The sequence below is a fragment of the Polypterus senegalus genome, chromosome 5 (genome assembly GCF_016835505.1).
Source record: "Polypterus senegalus isolate Bchr_013 chromosome 5, ASM1683550v1, whole genome shotgun sequence".
In the NCBI taxonomy this organism is placed as follows: domain Eukaryota; kingdom Metazoa; phylum Chordata; class Cladistia; order Polypteriformes; family Polypteridae; genus Polypterus; species Polypterus senegalus.
Genome location: NC_053158.1, coordinates 20,973,657 through 21,000,352, shown reverse-complemented (window position 1 = coordinate 21,000,352; position 26,696 = coordinate 20,973,657). Strand labels below are relative to the sequence as shown.

The window sequence follows — 26,696 nt, the reverse complement described above, 5'->3', positions numbered from 1 at the left end:
TACCCATGCGCTTTGTTGATATAGCCTTCAGGCTGATATTTCTTACCTTAAACCTGACCTGGCTAGTGTCCTGTTCCATAGTTATTTATTCATTTATATATATACTAGCAAAATACCTGCACTTTGCAGCAGAGAAGTACTGTGTTAAAGAAGTTGTGAAAAAGAAAAGGAAACATTTTAAAAATAACGTAACATGATTGTCAATGTAATTGTTTTTTTGACTGTTATGAGTGTTGCTGTCATCAAGGATTTGATTATCAGTATTTCTTTCAATGAGGTTCGTATTTGGAGGATGTGTTGTGTTCAAGTTATATTCCGTGTTTGTCAACCGTTGTAAAGATAACAGGTTTCATTCATCGAAGTGATCACTACCCAAATCGGTACTCGTGAATCTAAGATGTTTAACAGGCATTCCCGGTATTAAGTTGTGGATTTGCCTGCGAATATTTAGCGGCAGCGTGTCTATGAACGTAATTTAAACTTAAGCTTTACACCTTACTTTCCTATTGATATGTCTACAAAGGCTTGTTCAGATTCAGAGGGTTGCTTCTTTCTTACTGCATCAATAAACAGCTTGTCTTCCTTTTTATCTGAGACATCACACACTGCATGCACGGGCTTACCTTTCCCAGTCCTGCAAACTTTAGCGAAGTGGTTCAATTTACCACATTTTTTACACTGTCTTCCTTTAGCTGGACATTGACTTTTTTTACCGTGTGCTTTGTTTCCGCAGTAACTGCACTTATGAATATGCTTGTATGCGTCACTCGCTTCATATTCTTTTGCTGCCTTGTCAATTGTGTAATGCGTTTTTTGTTCAGCGCTCTTTGGAGCTCTTGCTTTTGTCATGCATGCGCTCACAGTCAGTTCACGTGAGCCGCTCGGAGCACATGCATCGAAGGTTCTTAGCTGTGCTTGTGCTATCTCATGCGATCCTGCGATGTCCACGGCTTTATGTAATGTTAGCTCAGACCCGGCACTTAAAAGTTTCTCTCGCACTTTTGCTGAGTTTGTGCCAAACACTATTCTATCACTGACCATCTCATCTTCGTTTGCATAAGCACAGTCCTTCACCAGCAATTTTAACTCCGTTTCAAAGTGATCAAAAGTCTTGTTTATACCCTGTGTCTTCTCATTAAATTTGTATCTCTCGAATATCGTATTCGTCTTAGGCATGACAAACGCCTCGTAGCGGCAGCATGTCTATTGGATTGCTGCTGACGGACGGCCTTCAATGTGCAGGCACTGAATTACGTGGGAGGCGTGGGTATGGGGGACGCAATATAGGCAGGCAGCCATCTACATGGGAGGCGTGATGATGGGGGACGCAACTCCGCCTCACACGGCGACCAAGCTGCAGGCTATGGCCGTATATATGTACGTAAGTAGGATTCAGTTATGACCGTTATGCGTAGAATTTCGGAATGAAACCTGCCTAACTTTTGTAAGTAAGCTGTAAGGAATGAGCCTGCCAAATTTCAGCCTTCTACCTATATGGGAAGTTGGAGAATTAGTGATGAGTGAGTCAGTGAGGGCTTTGCCTTTTATTAGTATAGATATATATATATATAAATACACATACAAACACACACATATACAGAATACAGTATATATATGTATGACATGCACCCATGCATAGAGGACATCTTCAAGGCTTAAAAATCATAAGTAATACCACCCTAGGTAAAGAGGAGAATCTCTCATTAAGTAATCGAGATGACATGTGACTCAGCTTTTGCTTCAACCACAAAGCCCCACCCCTTCCAGGTTGGCAATATAAAAATCTCAAAAACTACAGAAAGTCGGCATTCATTTGAGGACCATAACTAGAAGAGGACTGATCAGTTCCTCACCCTTGTTTTCTTTTGTCTGGCTGAATGAAAAACTCCTTTTGCACTCTTTAATGAAGTTTACTTTGCTTCTTTTCCCATCTAAAATTAAACAGGGCACATCTTTTGCCTGTTTGATTTTATATACATACATGAGGAACATCCGCACAGCAACTGGCAGCACCAGTGAAGATTTCGTTGTGTCATATGAAAGAGGATGGATACTTATACCATCAATTATTTTGTGTTTTAACTTTATAATTTAGAGCACTTTACACAGATCTGTCCTTGCTTTGACATTAAAGAGTATTTTTCTGTTGATGATTGTCAAAAAAGACAAATTAAAACCACTGTATATGAAAGGTTTATTACAATAAAATATGAAAACCTCCAATGGGGTGAATACCTTTTATAGGCACTGTATATATATTAATTTGCTATATACTACTGTATATACATAGAGAGATAGAGAGTGAGAGAGAGCTAAATTATCCTAAAATCTCATCTCTCATCCCATGATTCATTACTGCCTTTTATCTGATGGAGCCTGGATAGATTCAAGTTCCAAAACAAATGGATAAAAAAGTCAGGATGGATGAACCATGTAAAAAACCATGACTATCTGTTGGTCCAATTTCTGAACTCTGATTTCTTCATCAGAACATATTCCAAGAAACCAGTCCACTGCAAGATGCGGACACACACACACACAACTTAAAGTTGTCAGTTGACATAACATGTAAGCATTTGACAACTGGGTGGACACCAGAGTAGACAGAGAAAACTGATATGGACACAGCGGAAATGTACAAACTTTACAGACAGCAATCATTTTACTGCCTTACATTTTACTGATGATCCTAGGATTGTGAGGAATCAGCACTACCTCCGTGTTTAGGCCATTTATATAAAACTGATTTGCATGTCTCACCTGCTGATGGTCCCCAATGAGGATGAGATGCTCACAAGCTGCAGTCAGAGTTGTCACAATATGAGCCTCCAAAACCTCTGCTGCTTCTTCAACAACCACGACCTTAGGCTGAATATCCTGTACAATTTTTCTGCACCGGGCTGCACCTATTGAAGGAAAATTCACTTTGATTGATTGACCTTTTGGCTTTTGGATCGTACATTAGTTGGAAAATATCAGTTCAACTTTTCCTATGTTCACTTTTTTGGGGTAATGAATAGTGCAAATTGTTAATCAGCAATGTAAAATTATAAAAAAAGAGAAAATATAGCAACACTTACAAGGCAAGGTGTGATAAACTATATACATCATGTGAAACACATATTAGCTTTGAGAAAAGATTAAATAATATGCTTGGGATTAAGAATGAAATGTTGTATGCATATGTGAGTTAAAAAGCTCTGACATAATCTAATGTAATCCTGCACAATTTCCTTGAAAATGGTGAACATTTCTCCTGGCATTTTTATTTTTTGTCTTTCTCAGTTAGAAAAGTTCATAACAAGAACCAGAAGAATGTGCCAGATGGTAGTGACCACTCTGCCTGCCACAAATGTGAGACTGACACCAGCAATAGCCTCTCTGTCCCTGAACTGAAATAAATGACAAGTGGTCCTCCTTGCTGGCCCTTCCATGGATCACTGCTGAGGGACAAATGCATTGTCAAGGAACAGAAAGACCCCAAGTCCTCAATCTTTTTTGTTTATAGTGACAATGAACTTCCAAAATCTGTAGTTCCCAACTTTAGATAGTGGATTCAAAAAGTAATCAGATTAATTTCCTTTGTGCATGCTTTATTATGTTGTAGATTAAATTTGAAATGGAAAAATATGCCATTTTTTTAATTAAAAATTTAAATCTGAAATCTCTTCTTCATAGAAGTATTGAGACCCTTTGCTGTGGCACTCCAAAATGTAGTCAGGTGCATTCTGTTTGCTTTAATTTTCCTCAAGATGTGTCTAGAACTTGACTGGAGTCCACCAGTGGCAAACTGAATTGATTGGACACCATTTAGAAAGTCACACGCATACCTGTGTATAAAATGTCCCACAATTCACACTGCAAGTCAGGACATAAACCAAGCGATGAAATCCAAAGAACTCTCTGTAGACCTCTTTGATTGAAAAGTGGTGAGACATAAATCAGGGAAAGGTATAACCATTCATAAAGCATTGAGTGTTCCCCAAGTACAGCACCTCTCATAATTGTGAAATAGAAGAAGTTTGGAACCACCAGAAGTCTTCCTAGGGTTGACTAAATTGCGTTACTGGGGAAGAAGGGCCTTGGTCAGGGAGGTGGTCACTCTAATAGAAGTTCAGCTGTCCTCTACTGAGATGGAAGAACCTATTGGAAGAATAACCATCTCAGTAGCTCTCCATCAATCAGGTGTGGCTAACATACTGTGCACTTGTGAGTTTGTCAGACAACATTCAGAGGACTCTGAGAGCATGAGGAAAAAGATTCTCTTGTTTGACAAGGCCAAATGTGAACTGTTTGGGCAGTACTCTGAGCACTATGACTGGCAAAGTCCAGGTATTACTGATCACCTGCCTAATCCCATCACTATGGTGAATCATGGTGGTGGCAGCATCATGCTGTTGGGGTGCCTGTCAACAACAGGAGCAGGACAGCTGATTTAAAATGAGGGAAAGATAAATGCATTTAAATATGGAGAGGTTCTTGAAGAAAACTTACTCCAGAGTGGATGCAACCTCACCTTTTAGCACAACAATAACCCGAAGAATACAGTCAAGAAATCTACAGTTCTTGACTTTAGATAGTGGATTCAAAAAGTAATCAGATTAATTTCCTTTGTGCATGGTTTATTCTGTTGTAGATTAAATTTTAATTTTAAATTTAAATGTTGAAATGGCTTCAGAACAAATCTCTGAGTGTCCTTGAGTGTCCCAGACTTAAACAGCATAAAACATCTGTAGAGAAACCTGAACATGGCAGTTTACTGATGCTTCCCATCCAATCTAACAGAACTTGAGAGGATCTGCCAGAAAGAATGGGATAAATTGCCCAAATCAAGGTGGGCAAAGTTTTTAGAGACTTAACCCAACATGACTCAAAGCTGGAATTGCTGCCAAATGAAGGGTCTAAATACTTACATGAATGAGAGACTTCATTTTTATGATTTGCAAAGCTTTCTGAAAATATGATTTCTGCTGGACATTATGGGTTACTGAGTGTGGGTTGATGGGTAAAATGGAAAAAGTACTAATTTAAAATTAAATCCACAACACAACAAAGCGTGCATAAAGTGAAGGGGTCTGAATACTTTCTGAATCCACTGTAAGAACTATAAGTCTCTAAGGGAGTGGCGGTCTTCCAAGGCTGACATGGCTTTCATTGGAAGGCCTCAGATTTTTTTCCAGTTCACAAAGCATCCACAATATAACCCTAATAACTGGAGTTTTTTGTCTGATGTCAACCCAAGAAGTGTGGAGTCAGAAAGAGATTAGTGGTGGAGAGTGAGAAAAAGCACAGTTAGAACACCAAAAAAGTGCAGGAGGAGATTAAAAGAGAGGCATGGACAAATGTGATTACAGATAAACTACAATGCGACCATCGCCCACAGAGGAAGAAGTTGTGAATAAGTTGAAATAAGAGGCAAAGGAGATATAGCATATGGGACAAAAACTCAAATAACATTTGATCTTGAATATTTAAACATTGTGTTCACTAAAGGTAAGATGATGTAAAATGTTGTGCGCTATGTAACTGAAGATCTCTTATGATAACTGCTATTTTTGAAAATGAAAATTTAGATGGGGCCATATCAGATTTTTCCAATATGTATATGCAGACTTCTCTAACCCAAACATTAACTTACATATTAAAAAATATCTGTCCCTCTTTTGCTAATGACTAGCTAAATATGCACGTTCACATAACTTTTATGTCACAAAACAAACTGAACCACCACTTCAGTCTGAGACAGATCCAGGGTGCTGGAGCTCGGTCTGTCTTGACTGGTATCAGATAATCTTCATCATCTGACAAAATACAGCCATACTGATTCAAACGCTAAGTAAGGTGAGAGCCTTGCAAGTGTGTATAGTCTAAATGGGTCACCAATGCAAATTTACGATACCAGAAGACAAGGGGAAGATTTTCCTGAAGTACCTGATATTGTTAGGTAGCAATCTAGGGAATTATCATCTAATAAATGCTTCATCGAATGTTCAGGTGACTGTCTGACCCTTCAACAGAATACTGGAGTTCAAATTGCAGATGCTTTCCTAATTCTGCCCTTATTCTGTGATTGGTAACAGGCCTTCTACCCAAGGAGATTACTTCAGGTTTATGTCTTCCAAGCCATAACATTTAAACAGTAGAAAAGAATAGACAGAATCATTGCAGTTTTCTCCATATCGTTCATATGGGTTTAATACTCTAAATTTTATTATTTTTATCTAAAGTAATACACAATTGCAGCACCTTAGTTACTGTTTCAGAGTGATTAGTGTCAGCATCTACTCCCTCACTCAAAGCACCATGTCCAATGAAGACTTTGGCCATCACGGTCTCCACCTCTCTCTTTCCCCTACCATACTAAAAATCTCTTTTGCAATTCATGTTATTCCCAACCCATCTCACAGCATTTCCACTGACTGAGTTTCTTCTCTGCCTTCCATTTTTTCTCCTCCCTTTTATTTTAACCAGCAATGAAACACTTTTATTGTCTTAAGCTCTAACGATGCATCCCAAATATTTTAATTGTCTACTCTTTATTTCACTTGGAAATCTGTATTGTCCTCATATTGGTTTGGACATGTGCAGATGAAAGATACAGGGTATATTCGGAAAATGATGCTAAGGATAGAGCTGCCAGGTAAAAGGAATAAAGGAAGGCCTAAGAGAAGGTTTATGGATTGTGGTGAGAGAGGACATGCAGGTGGTGGGTGTGACAGAGCAAGATGCACAAGACAGGATGATATGGAACAAGGTGATCTACTGTGGCAAACCCTAAAGGGAGCAGCCGAATGAAGACGAAGAAGACTCTTTATCTCACATAGCAAATGTCTTTTCCCCTGTGCTCTCTTTAATACTCCTTCATTTGTTACTTTACCTGTCCACAAAACTTTTAGCATTCTTCTAAAAATATTACGTCTCACAGCTCTCAAAGTCTACCTTTGCTTGTTTTGCTCACAGTCCATGTTTCACAACTGTACATCAAGACAGACCAAACGTAACAGCTTAAATGTTAAACAATTTCTTCATTGTTATGTGTTAGAACATTAGAACACTCTAAATGAGAACAGGCCATTCAGCACAATAAAGCTCGCCTGTCCTATCCACTTATTTCTTCCAAAAAAACATCAAGTAGAGTTTTGAAAGTCCCTAAAGTTTAACTGTCTACCACACTACTCCAAGTGTCTATTGTTCTTTGGGTAAAGAAAAACTTCCTAATGTTTGTACGAAATTTACCCTTAACAAGTTTCCAACTGTGTCCCCGTGTTCCCCGTGTACTAATTCCCTTCATAATTTTAAACACTTCAATCATGTCACCTCTTAATCTTCTTTTGTTTAAACTGTAAAGGCTCAGCTCTTTTAATCTTTCCTCATAATTCATCCCCTGTAGACCTGGAATCAGCCTAGTCGCTCTTCTCTGGACCTTCTCTAGTGCTGCTATGTCCTTTTTGTAGCCTGGAGACCAAAACTGCACACAGTACTCAGATGAGGCCTCACCAGTGCATTATAAAGGTTGAGCATAACCTCCTTGGACTTGTACTCCACACATCAATGTGCTATATAACCTGACATTCTGTTAGCCTTGTTAATGGCATCTGAACACTGTCTGGCAGTTGACAGTGACGAGTCCACTATGACTCCTAAATCCTTCTCATAAGGTGTACTCTCGATTTTCTGACCGCCCATTATGTATTCAAAAACCTAAAATTTGTACTTCCTATGTGTAATACTTTACATTTACTGACATTAAATTTCATCAGCCACAAATCCACCCAAGGCTGTCTGCTATCCAAGTCCTTCTATAATAATATAACAGATTCCAAATTATCTGCTAATCCACCTATCTTGGTATCATCTGCAAACTTAACCAGCTTTTTACTTATAACTTTGTGTTTTAACTGCACAGAAGCCATTTTTGTCCTAGCAACCAGTCTCTTAATTTCTTGATCACTTCTTCCATCTTGTGTTAACATGCCACCTAAGTAACAGAATTCATCTAAAGATTTTACTTTCAAACGGCATCAGCACATCTTTAAGTTAATTTTACCTGTTGTCGTCATTCCAATGATGTTTGCCATTCTCAGAATTGTAAGATCTTCTTGATTACGCAGTTCCTTTATCCTATCTACAATCTTCTGATAGTTATTTTCATTTTCCAGCATCTCCATTTTGATACTGTTTCGATATTTTTTCAGCCATAACCTAAAGAAAAACATATCTGATAAAACATAAGAGCATAAAAAAAGATTTTTATGGGACAGGCTATTCAGCCAAACAGTGCTGATGTGTTATATTTATTCGATTTTAATCTTTTGTGTGAAATTCTTCACCTTAAATGGGCTCCATTTATGTTAATCAATTTTAAAGCTATTTATTTCCTGCCTGTTTAAGCAAATCTGTGTCTTTATGCGTATTTGTTATATTTTTAGTAATTTGCACAGTTTATTTTTGTATTTTAGTTTTTAACTTGTTCCATGCTGATGGGCTGTACTCAGTGATGAGCACCTTCTCTATATATATTTACTTATTTGCTTGAACTTTCCGGTTGATTTTGCAACTTCTCTCATAGCGCTAAGTATCATAGTTTGCTTGCATGAGTGATGTATTCGCACTGATCTGAAACAGAGGTTGTGGACCGAGGGGAGGGGGAAGTGTGACGTCACGAGTGGGGAGCCGGGCGGGGTTCCCCTTACTCACGTGCCAGCCTCCATTCGAGTCGGTCTACAGTACCTCTCACCATGTTTTGGACCGTACCTTGCTTCCACTTAGCTAGCGATAATTGTTTGTTTATTGTATTTAAAGTTTGTCCAGTTTCACTACTACGCATGACGGAGTGTGACAGGAAAGCTAGTACAAAAATAAACTGAATTCAAATAAACTGAATATGACAGCTTCTTTCAGGAGTCACATAATTAGATTAATGGAGTCCACCTGTGCACACTGAAGCCATTTCCCCTTGTGATCTGATTAAATGAAATCTTCTCTGGGACATCCCACTGTTGTTAAGGAGAGCTTAAATCAGAAACCACATCATGAAGACAAAGAAACATTTAAAATAAATTTGGGAAAAGGTTGCTGAAAATTACTGGGTAAGAAATATTCCAAGTAAATTAAATGTTACTAACATGACAGTGAGAAAATGTAATACAAGTGTGAATCTGGGTTGAATCAGAAATCCTCCAAAACTAAGTATCAAGAAAATGGCAGCAGTATAAGAAATCCTCAGTTCTTGTTACAGTATGTTTTGTGTTGTATTCCCTTACAGTTTTATTTGTTAACTGTTCTGTAATTTGTTAATTATCTTTCTTTTAGTTCTGGTTCTTTACTTAATATATTCCTTTCTGTCTTGGGTTTATTGTGTAGTGTGGCGGACAGCCGAGTCCCATGACCAGCCAGGGCACCCCTTCAACATATGTTCTGGGGGAGGAACCATGGGCAGCTCAGTACCTTCCCCGGGATACTTGGTGGCAGCCTCCCTGGCTGACAGTGGTGCCTCAACTTCCTGCAGGGCTCCATGGGAGATGGAGTCCTCCACAGCCCGGTTGGGATGTGGGGTGGCCGCCAGGGGTTGCTGCATGGGTTCTTGAGCCCAGCTGGACAAGTCTTCAGCCCCATCCGGAAGTGCAACCGGAAACAGGTGATCAAGCACAGGGCTATAAAAGGAGCCAGCAACCACCACTCAGCGGCCAGACTCGGGTGGAAGGTGGACAAACCTTGGAGGAGTGCTGGTAGAAGAGAGGACTTTGGTGATTTACTTTGTGTGTTGTTTGGGACTGTGTTGTGTCTGTGGGGATTACGGAGAAGACGTGCCCCACAGGTAAAGAAAAATAAAAAGTGTGCCTCCAGTGTGAATCTGTGTTGGGTTGGGGGCATATATAGCACTTTATTACAGTAGATTAGGTAAAGGTCAAGACCCCTGATTAGGTAATGGCCTGCTGGCTTTTCAATTAAGTCAAGCAATATTAGCCTCAGTCAGCCTTTACATGGTTGCAGCTGCATTAGCTATATAGTTGTGTTTGTCTGCTCTTTTTAGCTCACTATTCCTTTTTGTTACAATGCATTACAATTTTGTCATTTTGAACTTAAAAAGTAAGGATTTATAACTCTTTTTTTTGGCTTTTTTATTTGCTCTGTACTTTACTTATTTCTATTTTTAAATTTTTGAAAATAAAAGAGATTATATTTTGGTGCTTATTTGTGATTCCTTCTTATTAATAAATCTTTACTTATTAAACTTTTGATTGTGTGTTCAGGGTTGCTACCAGCTTTCCAATTATCCATCCATCCATTTTCTAACCCGCTGAATCCGAATACATGGTCATGCGGGCCTGCTGGAGCCAATCCCAGCCAACACAGGGCACAAGGCAGGAACCAATCCTGGGCAGGGTGCCAACCCACTGCAGGACACACACAAACACATCCACACACCAAGCCCACACTAGGGCCAATTTAGAATCGCCAATCCACCTAACCTGCATGTCTTTGGATTGTGGGAGCAAACTCCACGCAGGGAGGACCCGGGAAGCGAACCCGGGTCTCCTAACTGCGAGGCAGCAGCGCTACCACCGTGCCGCCCCCTTTCCAATTATTTTGGGTAAATTTATAACAAAAAGAATTAAAATATCACAATATAAAGAATTAACCTGTAAAGGCTCCATCTCTGTTTAAAAGGCAGGGCCCAGAGATCAGTAATGACCCCTGCATCTTCTTCCTTCATACAGTCTGTCTGATGAAGTTCATTCTTCACAATTTTCTTCAGTTTTTGCTTCATTTGCTTTGTTATCTACATTGGTAAAAATCAATCAGTTACGGTATATTATGGATGGTAAAGGTAAAGGTGAGTCACATGTTAAAAGCATATCAATAGAAAAGAAAGTTAGATTTTCTATACAGCAAATTCAGAAAGTATTCAGACCCTTTTACGTTCTACACATTTTATTCTGTTGTTGACTTAATTTTAAATGGATTTTTTAAATTTGCCTTCTTTGCCCATCAAGCTACACTCAATAAACCCATAAAGACAAAAAGAAAACATGTTTTTGGAAAGGTTTGCAGATTTTATAAAAATTTTACATTTCTCATTCATATAAGTATTTAGACTCTTAATTCAATTCTTTGGCAGCAATTAGACCTTTCAGTCTTCTTTGATAAGTCCCTACAAGCTTTGTATACCTGGATTTGGGTGGTTTATCCCATTCTTCTTGTATATGTGTGTGTGTATATATATATATATATATATATATATAGATAGATAGATAGATAGTTATATATATCCAGCTTAATAAAAGGATATATGCCTGTGTGTCCATCTAGTTACTATGTCTCTGTCATTCAAAAACACTTCTTTTACAAATATCATACCAAATGGCATATAACAGAGACATATGCATTGCATGGGGAACTGCAAGTGATTTCAATCCGTCTTAGACAGGAAGCACAGCTATTATATATCATGGCTGCTGATTAATCCCGTTAACGTATGTCATTAATGTGTTACTATTTTCTATGATTACATTTTTCAATAAAACCCCTAAATGCATCAGTTTATTCTAGCTAATTTGACCACGCCTCACACGTTGTGGAGGAAACGGTGTCAAATGAATCCAAGTCTATTAATAGTATTAGTGACTTATGTCTACAAAGGAATTCCAGCCCAAACAAGCTCACATCCATCTCACTGACTAGCTAAACTGCTTCTCTCACCTTTGACTGACACTATAATGGATTCTCGCAATACTTTTATAACCCTGTCCCGCTATCAGCTGATAAGGAACCCAGTCGCCCACTTCTCTGTCATGCAGGCATTACCTTTATACAAGTGAGCTAACTTTTCGCATGCATGCTCAGAGTCACTTGTTCAGGAGACAGTGGCGGAGCGTGCACACAAACGTCTCTTGCTCCAGTACCTCTCTTCCCACACCTGCCAAAGTGCTTCAATAAATGACAAAAGTGCACTTTTCAAAACTTCGCCCTTCTTGTCACTTCCAAACTAGTGCAAGCAAGCCAACAACTGTAAAGGAAGTTGACAAGTGGCAGATGACACATCTCCCCGAGTGCCCTTAGAGGAGAGATGGCCTCAAGAACACTCCAGCCCTTTGCCACTAACACCATCCTACACCACTTTATGTCCTTCTGAAAGAGTGCACATATGTGCCACTTCATGGATCTTTACTTTAAATAAAAAGAGCTACAAGGACACATTTAAATTATAGCAAATCGTGGTGTTAGTGTGCATGGCTCATATGGATCCAAGCTCTTGCTCATGGCTGTTTATTGTTTCACTATATCACCTTCTGATATGGACTGCTCTCCCAGCCATCAGTACTGGACTGGAGACAAGATGGCCATGCAGATGCTTCCTTTTATGAAGTGCATGTGCGCTGGCTTTCAATGAATTGGAAGGAGAGAGAAAGAGAAAGAGAAAGCTGTGTTTTGTTATAGTTTGTGGTACTGGGGAAGGACAGAGTTTAAATAAACCATCCTTTATTTGCATCCGGGACTCTTGGTGTGTTCGCGTTGGGGATTTGGGCTGTGGTCGCCCTGGAATCCTTCACACTGGATATGTTGTTAATAAAAAAAAGGAAGGCATCCCTTGAAAGACCAGTGAAAATAAAGGGGTTTGGTTAAGCAACTGGCTGAATAAATAATCAGAAAACCAATATTTTCATGTTCATATCATTTTAAAGACCAACCAATCACAGTTGAGACTAATTTGCACTGTAATGTGGTTTAAAATAAAAAAACACAAAACTTTAATAAACTAGCTAGAATAATTTAATAATTTAATATGTTGATTGCAACTGTTTTGTTTTAGAAATTAATCACCAAGTTAAGCCACCAAGTGGTGGCTCTGAGGCTAGGGATCTGCACTGGCAATCAGAAGGTTGCCAGTTCGAATCCCGTAAATGCCAATAGGGACTCTGCTCTGTTGGGCCCTTGAGCAAGGCTCTTAACCTGCAATTGCTGAGCGCTTTGAGTAGTGAGAAAAGCGCTATATAAATGCAAAGAAGTATTATTAAGTTACAGTGGTGCCTCATACTTTGAATAAATCTAACTTTGAACATTCCAGAGTTCAAATGCTAAATTCGAGAGAAATTTGATCTGGACTTCGAATGATGCTTTTATATTTGTACTGTGCACAGAGTGAAAACATGGAGCAGCAGATGGCGCTTATGCAGTGAGAGTAAACGTCCTCTGTTGTGCTCCCAAGTCGTCTGTCGTTCTCGCTGTGAAAGTATCTCTTGTGTTATGCTTGTGTGTTGTCAGTGCTTTTTTCACTTTATTTTTGGTGTGTTTGGTCATATATATATAAAAACCCTCTCTATTAACCATGGCATTCAGGAAGATTGTAGAAGCAACAAAGCCTAAGAGGAAGGTTGTTGCATCGATGACTGAGGTGATAAAAGACCTTATCGCGAATTACAGATCTTTGGTGTGTTTATGGCAGGTGACTCCCCTTCCAAACAGTAACCTTTATCTTCCTCTCTACCAGCCACACGGGATATCACCACTCCTCACTAAGGTATAGTAAATGTAATTATCATTTTATTTCACAGTATTTACATACTTTATTTATTTTTCTCATGTTTAAATTTATTATTTTGGTAATTTGTGTCATTTATATCTTAAATTATTTGTATTTGCTGTTATTGAAGTTTATTAAAATGGGAATTATTTAGGGTCTGCTAACAGATTAATTCACCTTCCATTATTTCTAATAGAGAAAACTGATTTGGACTTTGGCCAATTCAGAATTCAAACGGGCTCCTGAAACAAATTAATTTCGAAGAATGAGGCACCACTGTATTTCTGCTTCATATGAAAAAATTAATATCCTTGAAGGAAATGCAATTAAAATTTTGTGTAACATACAGTTAAATTCAATCAAAAATTGTATTCATGTGATGAATCGAACAGCAGTGCTAGTATAAATATATATATTGTCTATATATATATATATATGTATATATATTGTCACACACGCGCGCATGGGAGGCAGCTAAAGGGCTCGAGTGAAGGCAGTTCTAATGCATGCCGGGATGTGGCAGAGTGCACTAACTCTCTTTCTCACTTCCCTGTAGACCAAACCCGGGAGGTTCCACCTGTCTCTCTTGACGTCACTTCTGGGACCGAGCCAATGGAGACAGACCTTGCCAGCTCCGGCCCCCCTGTTGTCACATCCGGGACTAATCCAATGAATGATGAACACGCGCCCAATCCTTATGACCTCACTTCCTGCCTCCCCCTTTAAAAGCCTTCCCTTTTTTCCTTATCTGACAGTCTTGTTTTGGACTCTGTTGTAAGCACTTCAGTGCTGTTATTTTGAAAAGAAAACGACTTTTGCAGCCAGGATACCAAATTACATGGGTGGCTGCCCCAAACCTTTTTCTGTTTTTGTCTCGTTTTGTGACAATATATGAAAGGCAATATAATGGACAGAGAACATTAACGGATGGACATCTCAACTTTCCCAGGTGGTACAGTAAAATGGAAGTACAGGGGGGAGACCACTTAATCGGGACTTTATACTCCACCAATGCTCTAGGTGGCAGAATTCCTTTGCTGGATCACCCCTTTGCACACCTGCAGGGCAACCTGAGAGTTGTCATGTTGTTGGGTGTAACCGGGAGTGTGCTGTCAAGACTAGATATCCAGATGTTCTGAGGAGGTTCTGCTTGGCCAGAAAGTGCTCCCTCAGTACAATGTCATGGCACCGGACGCTCTTCCCAGGTCTGCCATAAAAGGAGCTGCCTGGCCTCACATGGGAAGTTGGAGTCACGAGAGAAGGAGGACAAAACTCGTCTGTGCATTGCGTGTTCTGTGCTTGGAAAAAAATAAATAAAAGTATTGCCTCAAATAAAAAGGTTTTGTGTGTTTGGTAAATCTAATTATCTACAAAACAATGAAGTCTGTAGAAAGTGAAGGGGTTTGAATTCTTTCTGAATCCATTCTATCTGTCTATGCATTCGTCATTTATAGTGCTTATGGTGCTCGTCATATTTGTGTATCTAAATATTATACATCATGTCCTTCGTATCTACCTGTCTATGCTTCTGATAATTACAGTACAATGAATTATTTAAAGTTGACTTTTATTGTCCTGTTGTTTATGATTTTTTTTTTTAATAAAGGTAACATTTATTGTAGGTAGTGTTTCACATCATTATTGACCAAGACCTTCTGCCCTCCTAAAAAATATTTCCCTACAGCTTTAATTAGTTAGCCTCATTCATAAATTATAGTGGCATCTCATTTTTGATAGAACACAAACATCGTTGTTCATAATTAGACATTTGCAGAAATGTGCTGGTCTGACCTTGTTGTGGAAATTCATCCCCATGCACATTGGAGGAAGCCTAAGGGCTCATTTATACTTCACGCTCAGAACGCATACGCGCATGCGTCACGGCTGCCACGTGTTCCCATCCTTCATTTAATGTGTCCTCTGAGCAGACCCTCAGAAATTAATGCGACACCAGTGCGAGTTGCAGTACCAGCAAAAAGTCGGGGGGCGCAGTGTGATAAAAGTTTAAATGTGACGTCAGAGTCTCTGTTTACTGTCTACATGTGACATAAAGCCGATTTGCGGGTCCTACGAGATCGATGTTTGATGAATGGTTCGATGTGGTGAAGCAAAATGCATTTGTGGTGCTTTTATATTCAAGCATCGCATATTCCCGATTGTAATGACACTATACATTTTAAAAGTCTCACATACCGTCTTCTGTGCCGTCATTTTTTTCTAGGGCTTCTTCCTGACCTGACAGCAGCAACAAACAGCAATAGATCGGCACACAGAACTCATTAAATGTATGATATTCCAACTCTCTGCACATTAAGAATCCTAAGATTTATACTTGATATCACTATCATGATGAAATGCATTAAAGTATGTATGTTACATTTTACAGATAAATCATTAATTTCGTTTAAATAATGAATGCTGATAATAATTACACACATGTGGGCGACATGGTGGCAGACGAGTAGCACTGCTGTCACGTAGGGAGTCACGCCGCTGGTATTCCCTTCCTGGAGTTTGCATGTTTTCCTTCTGGGTTTCCACAGTGTGCTCCGGTTTCGTTCCAAATATATGATTTGGTGACACTAAAATAACGCTAGTGCATGTGAGTGCTTGTATTCACCTTGCGATGAGCTGATGCCCATCCAGGGATTGTTTCAGCCTCGTGCCCAATGCTAGCTGGAGTAGACACATCCCTGGATTGGTAGATTTAATCATTAAACATCCTTTTCAGAGATATTGTGGTAAGGTGTCATCGGAATTTAATGGGTGTTCCAGGCAATTCATAACACAGCGAAGCTGAACCTGTTCTCACCGTGATATCTCGCACTGCCAACTGGTGGATTCTTCCAGATTTACGTAAAGTACGCAGGCGGGTATAAACAGTAAAACGCTTGTGTAGCGGAAGCATCTGCCCTAGGGGTTCTGTTCATGGAAATAACCTGCCAAACCAGGGGTTGGCGCTGTTTTCTAATACTTTCTTATTTCCTCTGCAGAACGAGTGACAGCCATTTCACCACTGACACTCCTTCATGCAAGGATCGTTTCAAACCACAGATGCCGCCATTTCGATCCAGTTCTGCCCTGAACTCGCGTCTGACAAGACGTCCTTTTCTTTATCGTTGCTTGTGTTTTTATTAAGACTATTAAATTACAGCCAAGATCACCATTGCTGTGTGTGTCAGGAATCAGACAACCGTTTATCATAACATTGGCCTCAATGGACCCTGTATACCAACAGGAGAGTTCCTTATGCAGGCTAAAGACTTTGGCAGAGCAATGAATAAACAGGTTAAAATCCTTTGGCAAACATCTTTTAAACAGAAACTTCTTATTTTTTGCATTTTGTATAGAGAACAAAATTTAAAGAATTAATTGTCATTGTCCCATCGTTTTCAAATAAAATGGGCTGGAAGCAAATGGTACAGAAGGAACAAGAAAGGCAAATTTAGAAACTCTCACAAACCCAGGTCAAAAGTTTCCCTAACAACCTTTACAACCCTAATAACAGTCAGGTGTAAAACGCACAAGCACACGGTCATATACAGCATTCTGGTATTTAAGGTTAGTAGCTACACAAACCAACCATGGTTTAGTAAATCATATGAAACACTAGCTTCCCATACCTGCCATTCCTCATCTTGTGCACTTCTTTTCTTTCGATTATTTTTGTCATCTTCCTGCTTATCCTCTTCAGGAACATAAGCCAGGATCATCTTCTGGACTCGCACAACTCTCTTCTTTGCCTTTTCGATCTCTATACGCACATCATCCCCATCCATCATTCTTTCTGCCTGAATCTCCTCAGCCTCTTCCATTACCTGGGTTAAGTCAGCCACATCCCCTTGCGTGGCCACACTGACAACATCAGATAATTCGTCTGGTAAAAATGTGGAGAGATGAGGGTAATATGTTAATTTACATAACAGGACATTCTCAAACCTGTTTAACTGACTTCAGGGCCATGGAGAGGCAGAGCCTATCAAAGCAGCATTGTGGATAAAAGGTCAGCACTGGGCACCTCCTAGTCATCCAAGATAGTGGAAAACTCGAGAACGCTTTACATGCGATTATCTTTGGTTCTTTGTATCTTCCTGATCGACTATTTGGCTTTGACATCTAACTTCCATTTCAGGTTTTGATGCCTGTGTTTTGCTGTCTCAGTTTTGACCTTTGCATGTATCTTTTGGCATTGTCCATCTCCCACTGTTTTTTGTACCATTTTCTTGTAATAGGGAAGTTTGGTTATAAAAAGCAGTTGAGTTTGCCTATGCTATGGCACAGCTAAACTGCTAGTGTTTTTTTATCTGGCATTTAGACAATTTGATTTTTTATATATATATATATATATATATATATATATATATATATATATATATATATATATATATATATATATATATATCTGAAGTCATAGATCCCTCCAGAAAAAGCGTGACTTACTCCTTAACTTACTTTTTACAAGTGATGGAGCAATAGCAGGTACAGGGAGAGAAGTCTGAGTACCAAGTATGTTTTTTGCAAGAAAGAGCAGAGGGGGATTATGAGAGCAGTGGAAATGCTGGATTGTACAGTAAACCGACTGCCAAGTCTTTAGGCAAAGTGCTTGATTTACCAATCAAACCACATTCCCATCATCCCCTATAGTTGTGAGTCTGGGTATTAAAATTGTCAAGGTTAACAGCGCAGAAGTGAAGGTCCTCCATGAGAGTACACTGTAGGATAAGATCAGAATATTGTAGAGTCTCTGGACAAAGAGGAAGAACTAGTTAAGGTAATTTTGGTATCTTCTGATAATGCCCTCTGAGTGCCTTCTATGTACTGGATATGACCTACCGAGAGGAGCTAAGGAGAGAAACCCAAACACATTGGAAGGATTATATCTGTAGGCTGGAGAAAAGTAAATCTGACCGGTTTAATACAACCACATTTCATACCAATACTAGAGAATTACAGAAGAGGTGAGCGAAGAGATGACATCATAGGGAAAACAAATGATACACTGTATATAATTTATGTATATCTACTATATAACAAAATGCTGCTTGTGTATGTGCGTGTGTTCAGTCACAATCTGATCAGCAATCTGATCGGTTAGTTTAACTTTAGTCTGGCTGGTCAGTTTGTCTTTGGTGACGTAATTGACAGAAGAAGTGCTGGGCAAGAGACATTGAGAACTTGAGAAGGAGTAAAGGTGTAGGAGGCATGCTGAGAGTCACCTTCAAAAACAGGAATTATTCGCAAGAATTCAAATTATGTTTTCACAGCGAGTAATGGGCGCCCATTTACCATTAGTAGTAGACAAAAAGCAAACAGGGTGCCTGCAAATGACAGTCTGAGAATATGCTAAATAAATAAAATGTGTTATTATTGTCATTATTATTATTATTATTTATTATTGTTATTATTATTATAAAGCAGGCTTTATGGAAACACGCTTGAGAGAGGAAGCAGCGGTCAAGAAAGGTTCAGACACACCAGGATAGAGAGAAAAGACATACAAGGAATGCTGAAGGTACACACAGGACAAGAGATATCAAATATTTTTACATTTATTCTATTGTATGGCTAGTAAGAACACAAAAATGTACCTATGTCCTGCTCCAGGAAATCAGCAGATTTCAACAATTCTTCAGCCTGAGCTAAATCATCCTCATGTATTCCCTGGACTTCAGGATTCAAGGATGTTTCATCATCGCTACTTTGTTCCTTTTCACTTTCTACATGAAAACAAAAGTTAGATTCCAGACAAGAATAATCCAAATGACTCCCTCACTACCACCTTCACCATGCCAGATTAAATAAAACTTAAAACAATATTGTGTAACAATTTCAAACAACTTGATGGGTCACTGACTCATAAAACACTTTGGAGCCCATTCACTCTTGAGTGTTGAAAATTTACAGCTTTTGTTTAGCTTTTTTCAAGCTCTTTAATTGCATTTTGCAAGCATTATTTATGCTGTTTTTGGCATTTTTCATGGACTTTTCATACGCTTTTCAACCAATTTCCCATTTTCTAGGGAAAATATGAATTTATATCATTTCCATTTTGTAGGTTGGGAGGTGTTGTCATGTTGTGAGGTGATTATTGTGCTCAGGATGTCTACTATGACTTGATAGTTTTTAATCACAGTTGAAGACGAGATATGGTTAGCTTTATGAGTGCATATATTGGCTTCATCGTTTTCTGAGGTAGGCAGCATGCTGAAAAATTCCAGGATTACATATGGTTGTAGATAATCATGTTAAGTAGTGATATGTGAAAAAAATATCATTGCATTATTTCACAAAAAAACATTTCTTGCTGCATTTGGTGCAACATCATGCAAGTGTGAGATCTGGTCATCTAGTGACGGCTACGGCTAGTGGGGAGGTTTATCATACAGAGTGGTAATGAGCTCAAAAGAACTGAACATAACATTTAATCTTGCATGCGCTGAGGGGCAAATTTCTATGTGAACGTTTTAATTCCAGAAACAATTATTTACTTATTACATGTCTACAAGCTTGTTTTTACAATTGGAATGAGATGTGAAGCGAAAGGAAACTTACTGAGGTTTCGTTTAAGGTGATATTATATTGGGCCAGCTGGGGTAAGACATGGAATTTGCTATAAAGACTAAACAAGGTCACTTACAAGTCGCTTCACACAGGAACTCAGAGCTACAGTGCCTCGGAGAAAGTGTTCGGGCCCCTTCACTTTTTCACATTTTATTATGTTTGCAGCTTTATACTAAAATCATTTAAATTCACTTTTTACCTCTTCAAGCAACAAGAAACCGATGTTTGCATCCTGTGTGCTACCTGCATGGAGTTTACGTGTTCTCCCTCCTTCACCATGGGCTTCCTCTGGATGGTCCAGTGTCCAAAATCATGCAGTTTGGGTGGAATAGCGATGTTAAATTGGCTCTAGGCTGTGTGTGAATATGTGTATGTGTGTGTGTGTGTTCACACTGTGGTGGACTGGGACCCTGCCCAAGAATTGTACCTACGTTGTGCCCTCAGCTCGCTGAGATGGGCTCCCCTTGCTAAGAGGTTAGGAGCGCACACTGATACAGTGCATTGCTGCACCCACCACATGATGAACCAACTCAGAATCCCAGATTAGGACCAGAGTGCAGCCATGCAATAAATGATACCTCAGCACCACACTAGTTCAGATGGAACTGAACCAGTGTGAGGTTTTTATGGTGGCTGGAGTGCCAATTCTGCCACCAACATCCAGGTTTTTCCCTGCAGGTTGGAGGGCCTACTTGGAGCCTACTCATACCCAGGACGGAGCAATTGCAGGATAAGGGCCTTGCTCAAGGGCCCAACAGAGTAGAGTCATTTTTGGCATTTACGGGATTCAAACTGGCAACCTTCCAATTGCCAGTGCAAATCCCTACCTCAGAGCCACCACTCCGCCCATATCTTGTGTGGACGTTGACCCGGACACAGACAGGCAGACACGTTCATGTCACCCACAAACACGTTTATTTACAATAAATATGTGCACCACAAACCCCCAAAGTCCCCAAAGTCCTGGCCACACAATGCCTTCCTTTCCTCAGGCCACCTCCTTGCCTTCTCCAGCTCAGTCCTCTCCGCTCCCGACTCTCGCTCTCGACTGAAGGGAGGTGGCCCCTTAAATAAGAAACCCGGATGGGATCCAGCTGCTTCCCGGCACTCCTCCGCAGACACGCCCCAGTGTGGCGGAAGTGCCAGCTGCGCACCCGGAAGCCCTCCAGGTGTCCCCTGTCTTCTGGGCTCCAGGGTTGTTCAGGCACCGGGGCGCCGCCTGGCGGTGGCCACGGGTTGTACAGGGCTGGGCTTCCAAGCCCTTTACCCGTGGCCCTCAACATAACCAGGGCGGTCGCCCCCTCCCGGTCTGGAGGAGGTACAAGTCCTCCTCCGGTCCTCCTGGGCGTCCCGGCCGGGGTCCAGCCCTGGCCGGATGCCACACTTGCTAAGGATAGCTGGGTAAATGGATGGATGGATGGGTGTAGTTAAACGAAACAATTTTTATTAAGCGACTTGAAAACAGCTTTAAATAGTGGCCAAAAAGACTGAAAAAAGCTTAGTATTATGCACAATATGAATATATTTTAGATAAATTGTGAACCTAATATTAACTACTGAACAGGCACATTATCTTCTTATATAATACACTACCGTGGCTGTCCATTTGTCTGTCCAGGATTTTAAATCACCTGTAGCTCACAAACTGTTTGAACTATTGACCTGAAATTTGGTACACAAATACTACGTGACGTCTACTACCTGCTTTTGGGCTAATGATTGACCTCCAAGGTTATTCCTTTTTTTTTCTTTTTCTTTTATTTTATTGTAGAATCAACTCTTGGCAGCAGCTAGCAGGGTGGCCATGCGGCGCATGTGTACGGACGCTGTTCTCATTCCTTACCAACTTCGCCGTCACTTTCCCTATCTCTTCACATCTTAAATCATTCTTGGGGCAGATTGAACACTTAAGTGCCAGCTTAAAGAAAACGTACTAAGTAATTGCAACACAAAAACTAACTTAATCAGTTTTAACGCAAAAAGATTCCGACGAAAGAAGAGAAGAAGCGGGCCGCTAGGGTGGAGAAAAGAAGAGCTGCTCAGGAAGCAGCAAGCGCATCAGCCTCTGAGCAAACAGATGCTAAACGTACAGAGAAAGAGGATGAAAACTAGGAATGCTCAAGTCAAGTGTATTCACTGCAGGTTATCTTGCAGTGCGTCGTTACTGGTTACATTATAATATTTTATTTTTATTACCATGCTTATATTAACTTCACCTGTTTGTTGTCTGGTACAAATCTTGTAATCGATATTTAACCCACTTCCTATTGTCCAAATGACTTGAAATTTTGCACACTTACTCACTTCAATGACAATACATAAATCAATAATCAGTTTCACTAATTGATCGATTAATCCATGTTAATTAAGAAATTAAATTTTCATATGAAGAAGAACAGTTGAAGATTTCACCAATAGATGGTGCTAGTAATGGATAGAAATATTAAAGGAAGTGTTAAAATATTGATTACAAAAATTGCACTAAAACAAACCCTGCGGTGGGCTGGCGCCCTGCCCTGGGTTTGTTTCCTACCTTGCACCTTCTGTTGGCTGGGATTGGCTCCAGCAGACCCCTGTGACCCTGTAGTTAGGATATAGCAGGTTGGATAACGGATGGATGGATGGATACTAAAACAAACACAAGACTAAAAAGTTGAAAATAATATTTATATAAAAAAAGACTTTTTAAAAAACACGCTTATTTTAGGTTAAAAAGTATACTAAAAAGTACAAAATAAGTCTCTCATACATCACTCGTAAAATAAAAGCGTGGGCGCTATTCATCAATCAACATTCAAAAAGCGCCCACGCATGTATTTTTTTTTACGAGTGATGTACGAGAGACTTATTTTGTACTTTTTAGTATACTTTTTAACCCAATATAAGCGTGGCTTTAAAAAAGTATTTTTGTATATATATATTTTTAATGAACCTACCTTGTGTGATTATTATGATTTTGAGATTTTGAAATGGGCTGAATATCATTATCCGTGTTTTTATCATTCTCTTTTCATTCTTTTCAGCTATGATTCATTTTTAATGACTAGTTTATTTACATTTTTGTCCCATCATTTTGTATTTTGTTTCCACTTGCAAGCACCACCATCTTGTGCAGATTTCCTATGGCTATAGTTTTGTTGTCAGCAATTGCTCCCCTTCTGTAGTACACAATGCTTTTCGCTGGTGGCAAACACACAGGGTCTCCACCTTACCTAGAGCTAGCACGGTCTGTCTGCCAAACTTTATTGCCCACTGTTATGAATGGCTCTTGCCTGAATCCATAGGAGGGCACCAATAGACATGTAAAATAATCACCATTTCTACACCACTGGAAAGAACACATTACTAAACCAGCCTTTGCTTGAATTTGCATACTTTTTGCACCAACTAGTTATATAACATTCATTTTACAAGTAAATGACAGAACTGAAGAACTGTGAAAATGAATAAAATACATCAACAAAGCAACATAATTTTAGGAAACGGTCACAATCCACCAACATAAGAATAAATAACTGGTGTCATGTCATTTTCTAATCCAGACAGTGGGGCCAGAGCATATCCCAGCTAGCATACAGCGCAAGGCAGGAACAAACCCTGGATAGGGTTCCAGTCCATCTTCGGGCGAATGCACACACACACTAGGGCCAATTTAGCATTTCCAACTCACCTAACCTTAATGTCATTGGACAGGAAAACCGGAAAATGTAGAGGAAACCCATGCAGACACGGGGACGTGAACGTTTGTCTCCTTACTGCGAGGCAGGCACTACTCCACCATGCTGCCCAATCACTTGTGAACACCCTCATATTCATATTCATATATGCATTCATAGCATATATTCATAAGCTAAATAGCAACACCATTTACAGTTGGTAACACATTAAAAATGGTCAAAAAGTTTGAACATACAAAGAATAAATTATGAGTCCATGTGGACAAATAAACTGTAGGAAAGTGATTCAAAAAGCAAGTAAGAGGCCAATTCTTTCATGGTGAATAAATTGTAAATTCACCTGTGTGCTAACATGTCACCTATTCATTGGCACTCATTCTTTGTGAAGAATAAATATCGGTTGCGGCTGAACATGTTTTGCTGAGCTGTAGGCAACACCATGCAGTCCGTTAATTAAGATTGCTTACCATTAGACTCTTCATCCTCAGAATCAATTACACTTTCTGATTCTAAGAAAAAAATAAGAAAACAAGGACTTGTCAAAACTGTGTGTGTAAACATTTTTTGGCATTTTGGAATTAAAATAATTACTGAAGATGAAGGTAATGCATTCCTCCACATCTAATGCCACTGAAATGCCACACAATGGCAAACATATTTATTTACAACCTAACTTAGCTACCCTAACCCTGACTAACAGTATGACTCTCATTCAATAAGTCAACACAATCTACAGGAACAAATCTCAAGAGAGCTGCATTATTGTTAGATGGTCATGGTCAATGTTTTTATTAATATTGATTGATATCACCTACCAAAGAATTCTTCTCCATCTTCTCCTTCGTTTGCAGGATCAATTAAACTTTCCAACTCTAATAAGCATAAGGACAAGGTTTATTATGAGTTGTGTGGTAAAATAATTTATGATGTACGTTTTTACACATTTACAAACACATTTGTACGTTAGTTAGTTACATAAGGATTGTACTTCCTGTCAGCGCTGGTCAAAGCTTATATGGAGCCCTAGGTGGATGTGGGAAGGGGGCACAGGAAGCTACTTTTTCGCCATCTGTAGTGCACTTTTAGTATTATTAGACTTTGCCCAGAGGGGACTGGGCAGTCTAATTGTCTGGAATCCCTACAGATTTTATTTTTTTCTCCAGCCGTCTGGAGTTTTTGTTTTTCTGTCTACCCTGGCCATCGGACCTTACTCTTACTCTATGTTAATTAAAGCTGACTTATTTTATTTTCTTACTGTGTCTTTTATTTTTCTATTCTTTATTATGTAAAGCACTTTGAGCTACTGTTTGTATGAAAATGTGCTATATAAATAAATGTTGTTGTTGTTGTTGTTGTTGACTTACAGAACTGGGAGTTTGTTTCGCTCGATGTCCACAGAGTGTGCCCCATGACTTATCAAAAATGGCACCCCTCGCTGTCCATAGTGTGAATATAACAAAAATGTACGGAGTGTGCAACTCTTAACTTTCAAAAATGGCACCCCTTAGGTCCTTAGGTCACATAATGGATAACCAGTTCTGCTTCCTATTGTAATATTAGCTAAAATAATCAATAATCAAATTTCATGCTTGAATTAGTGGAAGTACACCTTATGAGAAGGATTTAGGAGTCATAGTGGACTCATCAGTATCAACCACCAGACAGTGTTCAGAAGCCATTAAGAAGGCTAACAGAATGTCAGGTTATATACTGTAGCACGGTGTCTGGTGTACAAGTCACAGGAGATTCTGCTCAAGCTTTATAACGCACTGGTGAGGCCTCATCTGGAGTCCTGTGTGCAGTTTTGGTCTCCAGGCTAGAAAAGGTCCAGAGAAGAGCGACTAGGCTGATTCCAGGGCTACAGGGGATGAGTTATAAGGCAAGATTAAAGTAGCTGAACCTTTTCAATTTAAGCAAAAGAATATTAAAAGGTGATATAACTGAAGTGCCGCACAGAGGTAGCGCTGCTGCCTTGCAGTAAGCAGACCAAGGTTCGTGTCCCGGGTCATCCCAATGTGCAGTTTGCATGTTCTCCCCATGAATGAGTGGGTTCCTCTGGGTGCTCTGGTATCCTCCCACTGTCCAAAGAAATGCAGGTTAGGTGAAAAGATAACACTATTGGTCCTGGTGTGCGTCTGGAGTATGGATGTGTGTATGTGCTCACCCTGCGATGTGCAGGACTTTGCACCCTATGCTAGCTGGGATAGGTTCCAGCCCCCCAGCGATCCTAGTCCAGGATAAGCAGGTTAGAAAATCACATGATATAAGTGAAGTGTTTAAAGTTATGAAAGGAATTAGTACAATGCATCGAGAGTATTATTTTAAAATGAGTTCAACAAGAACACAGGGACACAATTGGAAACTTGTTAAGGGGAAATTTCACACAAACATTAGCCACTTTTTCTTCAAACAGAGAGTCACAGACACATGGAATAAGCTGCCAAGTGGTGTGGTAGACAGTAGAACTTTAAGGACTTTCATATGTTAGAAGAATTAAGTGGATAGGACTGGCGAGCTTTGCTGGGCTGAATGGCCTGTTCTTATGTACATTATTCCTAATGTTCTAATTGACTGTTATTAAATAGGAATACAGGAAGCTTATGTAGGCCAAGTACGTTTTTAGACACTTCAGTTTATATTGCACAAACTTTGAAATTTTGTTTCTCTTTTACCATAGTCAACTGTTTCTTCAGTGTCATAAGGATCATCGGGATTTTTATCATCTCTTTCCTTTGGTGTTTTTTCTGGTATGTCTCTTTCCACAATTTCTGCAAAAAGAAAGATTTGTTGGAGGTAATAAAAAGTAAAGTATATATTTTAACAACAGTGCACTAGTAAAACATGCTTTTTCTTGACACAACAGACAAAATTAGATTTTTTTCTGCCTTGCTTTCCATTGCTGTCATCATTTTCAAACCCTCTCAATCCAATTC

General features: G+C 39.5%; 1 protein-coding gene across 2 annotated transcripts in view; it reads right to left on the bottom strand.

Moving 5' to 3' along the window:
• Positions 1-26,696, bottom strand: part of LOC120530153 (NFX1-type zinc finger-containing protein 1-like) — a 215,428-nt gene that overhangs the window by 124,782 nt on the left and 63,950 nt on the right. Inside the window, exons 13-20 of one of the 2 annotated variants that reach the window (XM_039754362.1) lie at positions 26,436-26,531; positions 24,579-24,635; positions 24,231-24,272; positions 19,114-19,242; positions 17,149-17,402; positions 10,644-10,783; positions 8,048-8,202; positions 2,761-2,906 (exon numbers count right to left, since the gene is read on the bottom strand). In XM_039754362.1, the coding sequence (XP_039610296.1) occupies positions 2,761-2,906; positions 8,048-8,202; positions 10,644-10,783; positions 17,149-17,402; positions 19,114-19,242; positions 24,231-24,272; positions 24,579-24,635; positions 26,436-26,531 (1,019 nt within the window). The remainder of the gene's footprint in view (positions 1-2,760; positions 2,907-8,047; positions 8,203-10,643; positions 10,784-17,148; positions 17,403-19,113; positions 19,243-24,230; positions 24,273-24,578; positions 24,636-26,435; positions 26,532-26,696) is intronic. The other variant, XM_039754363.1, reaches the window with a different exon arrangement.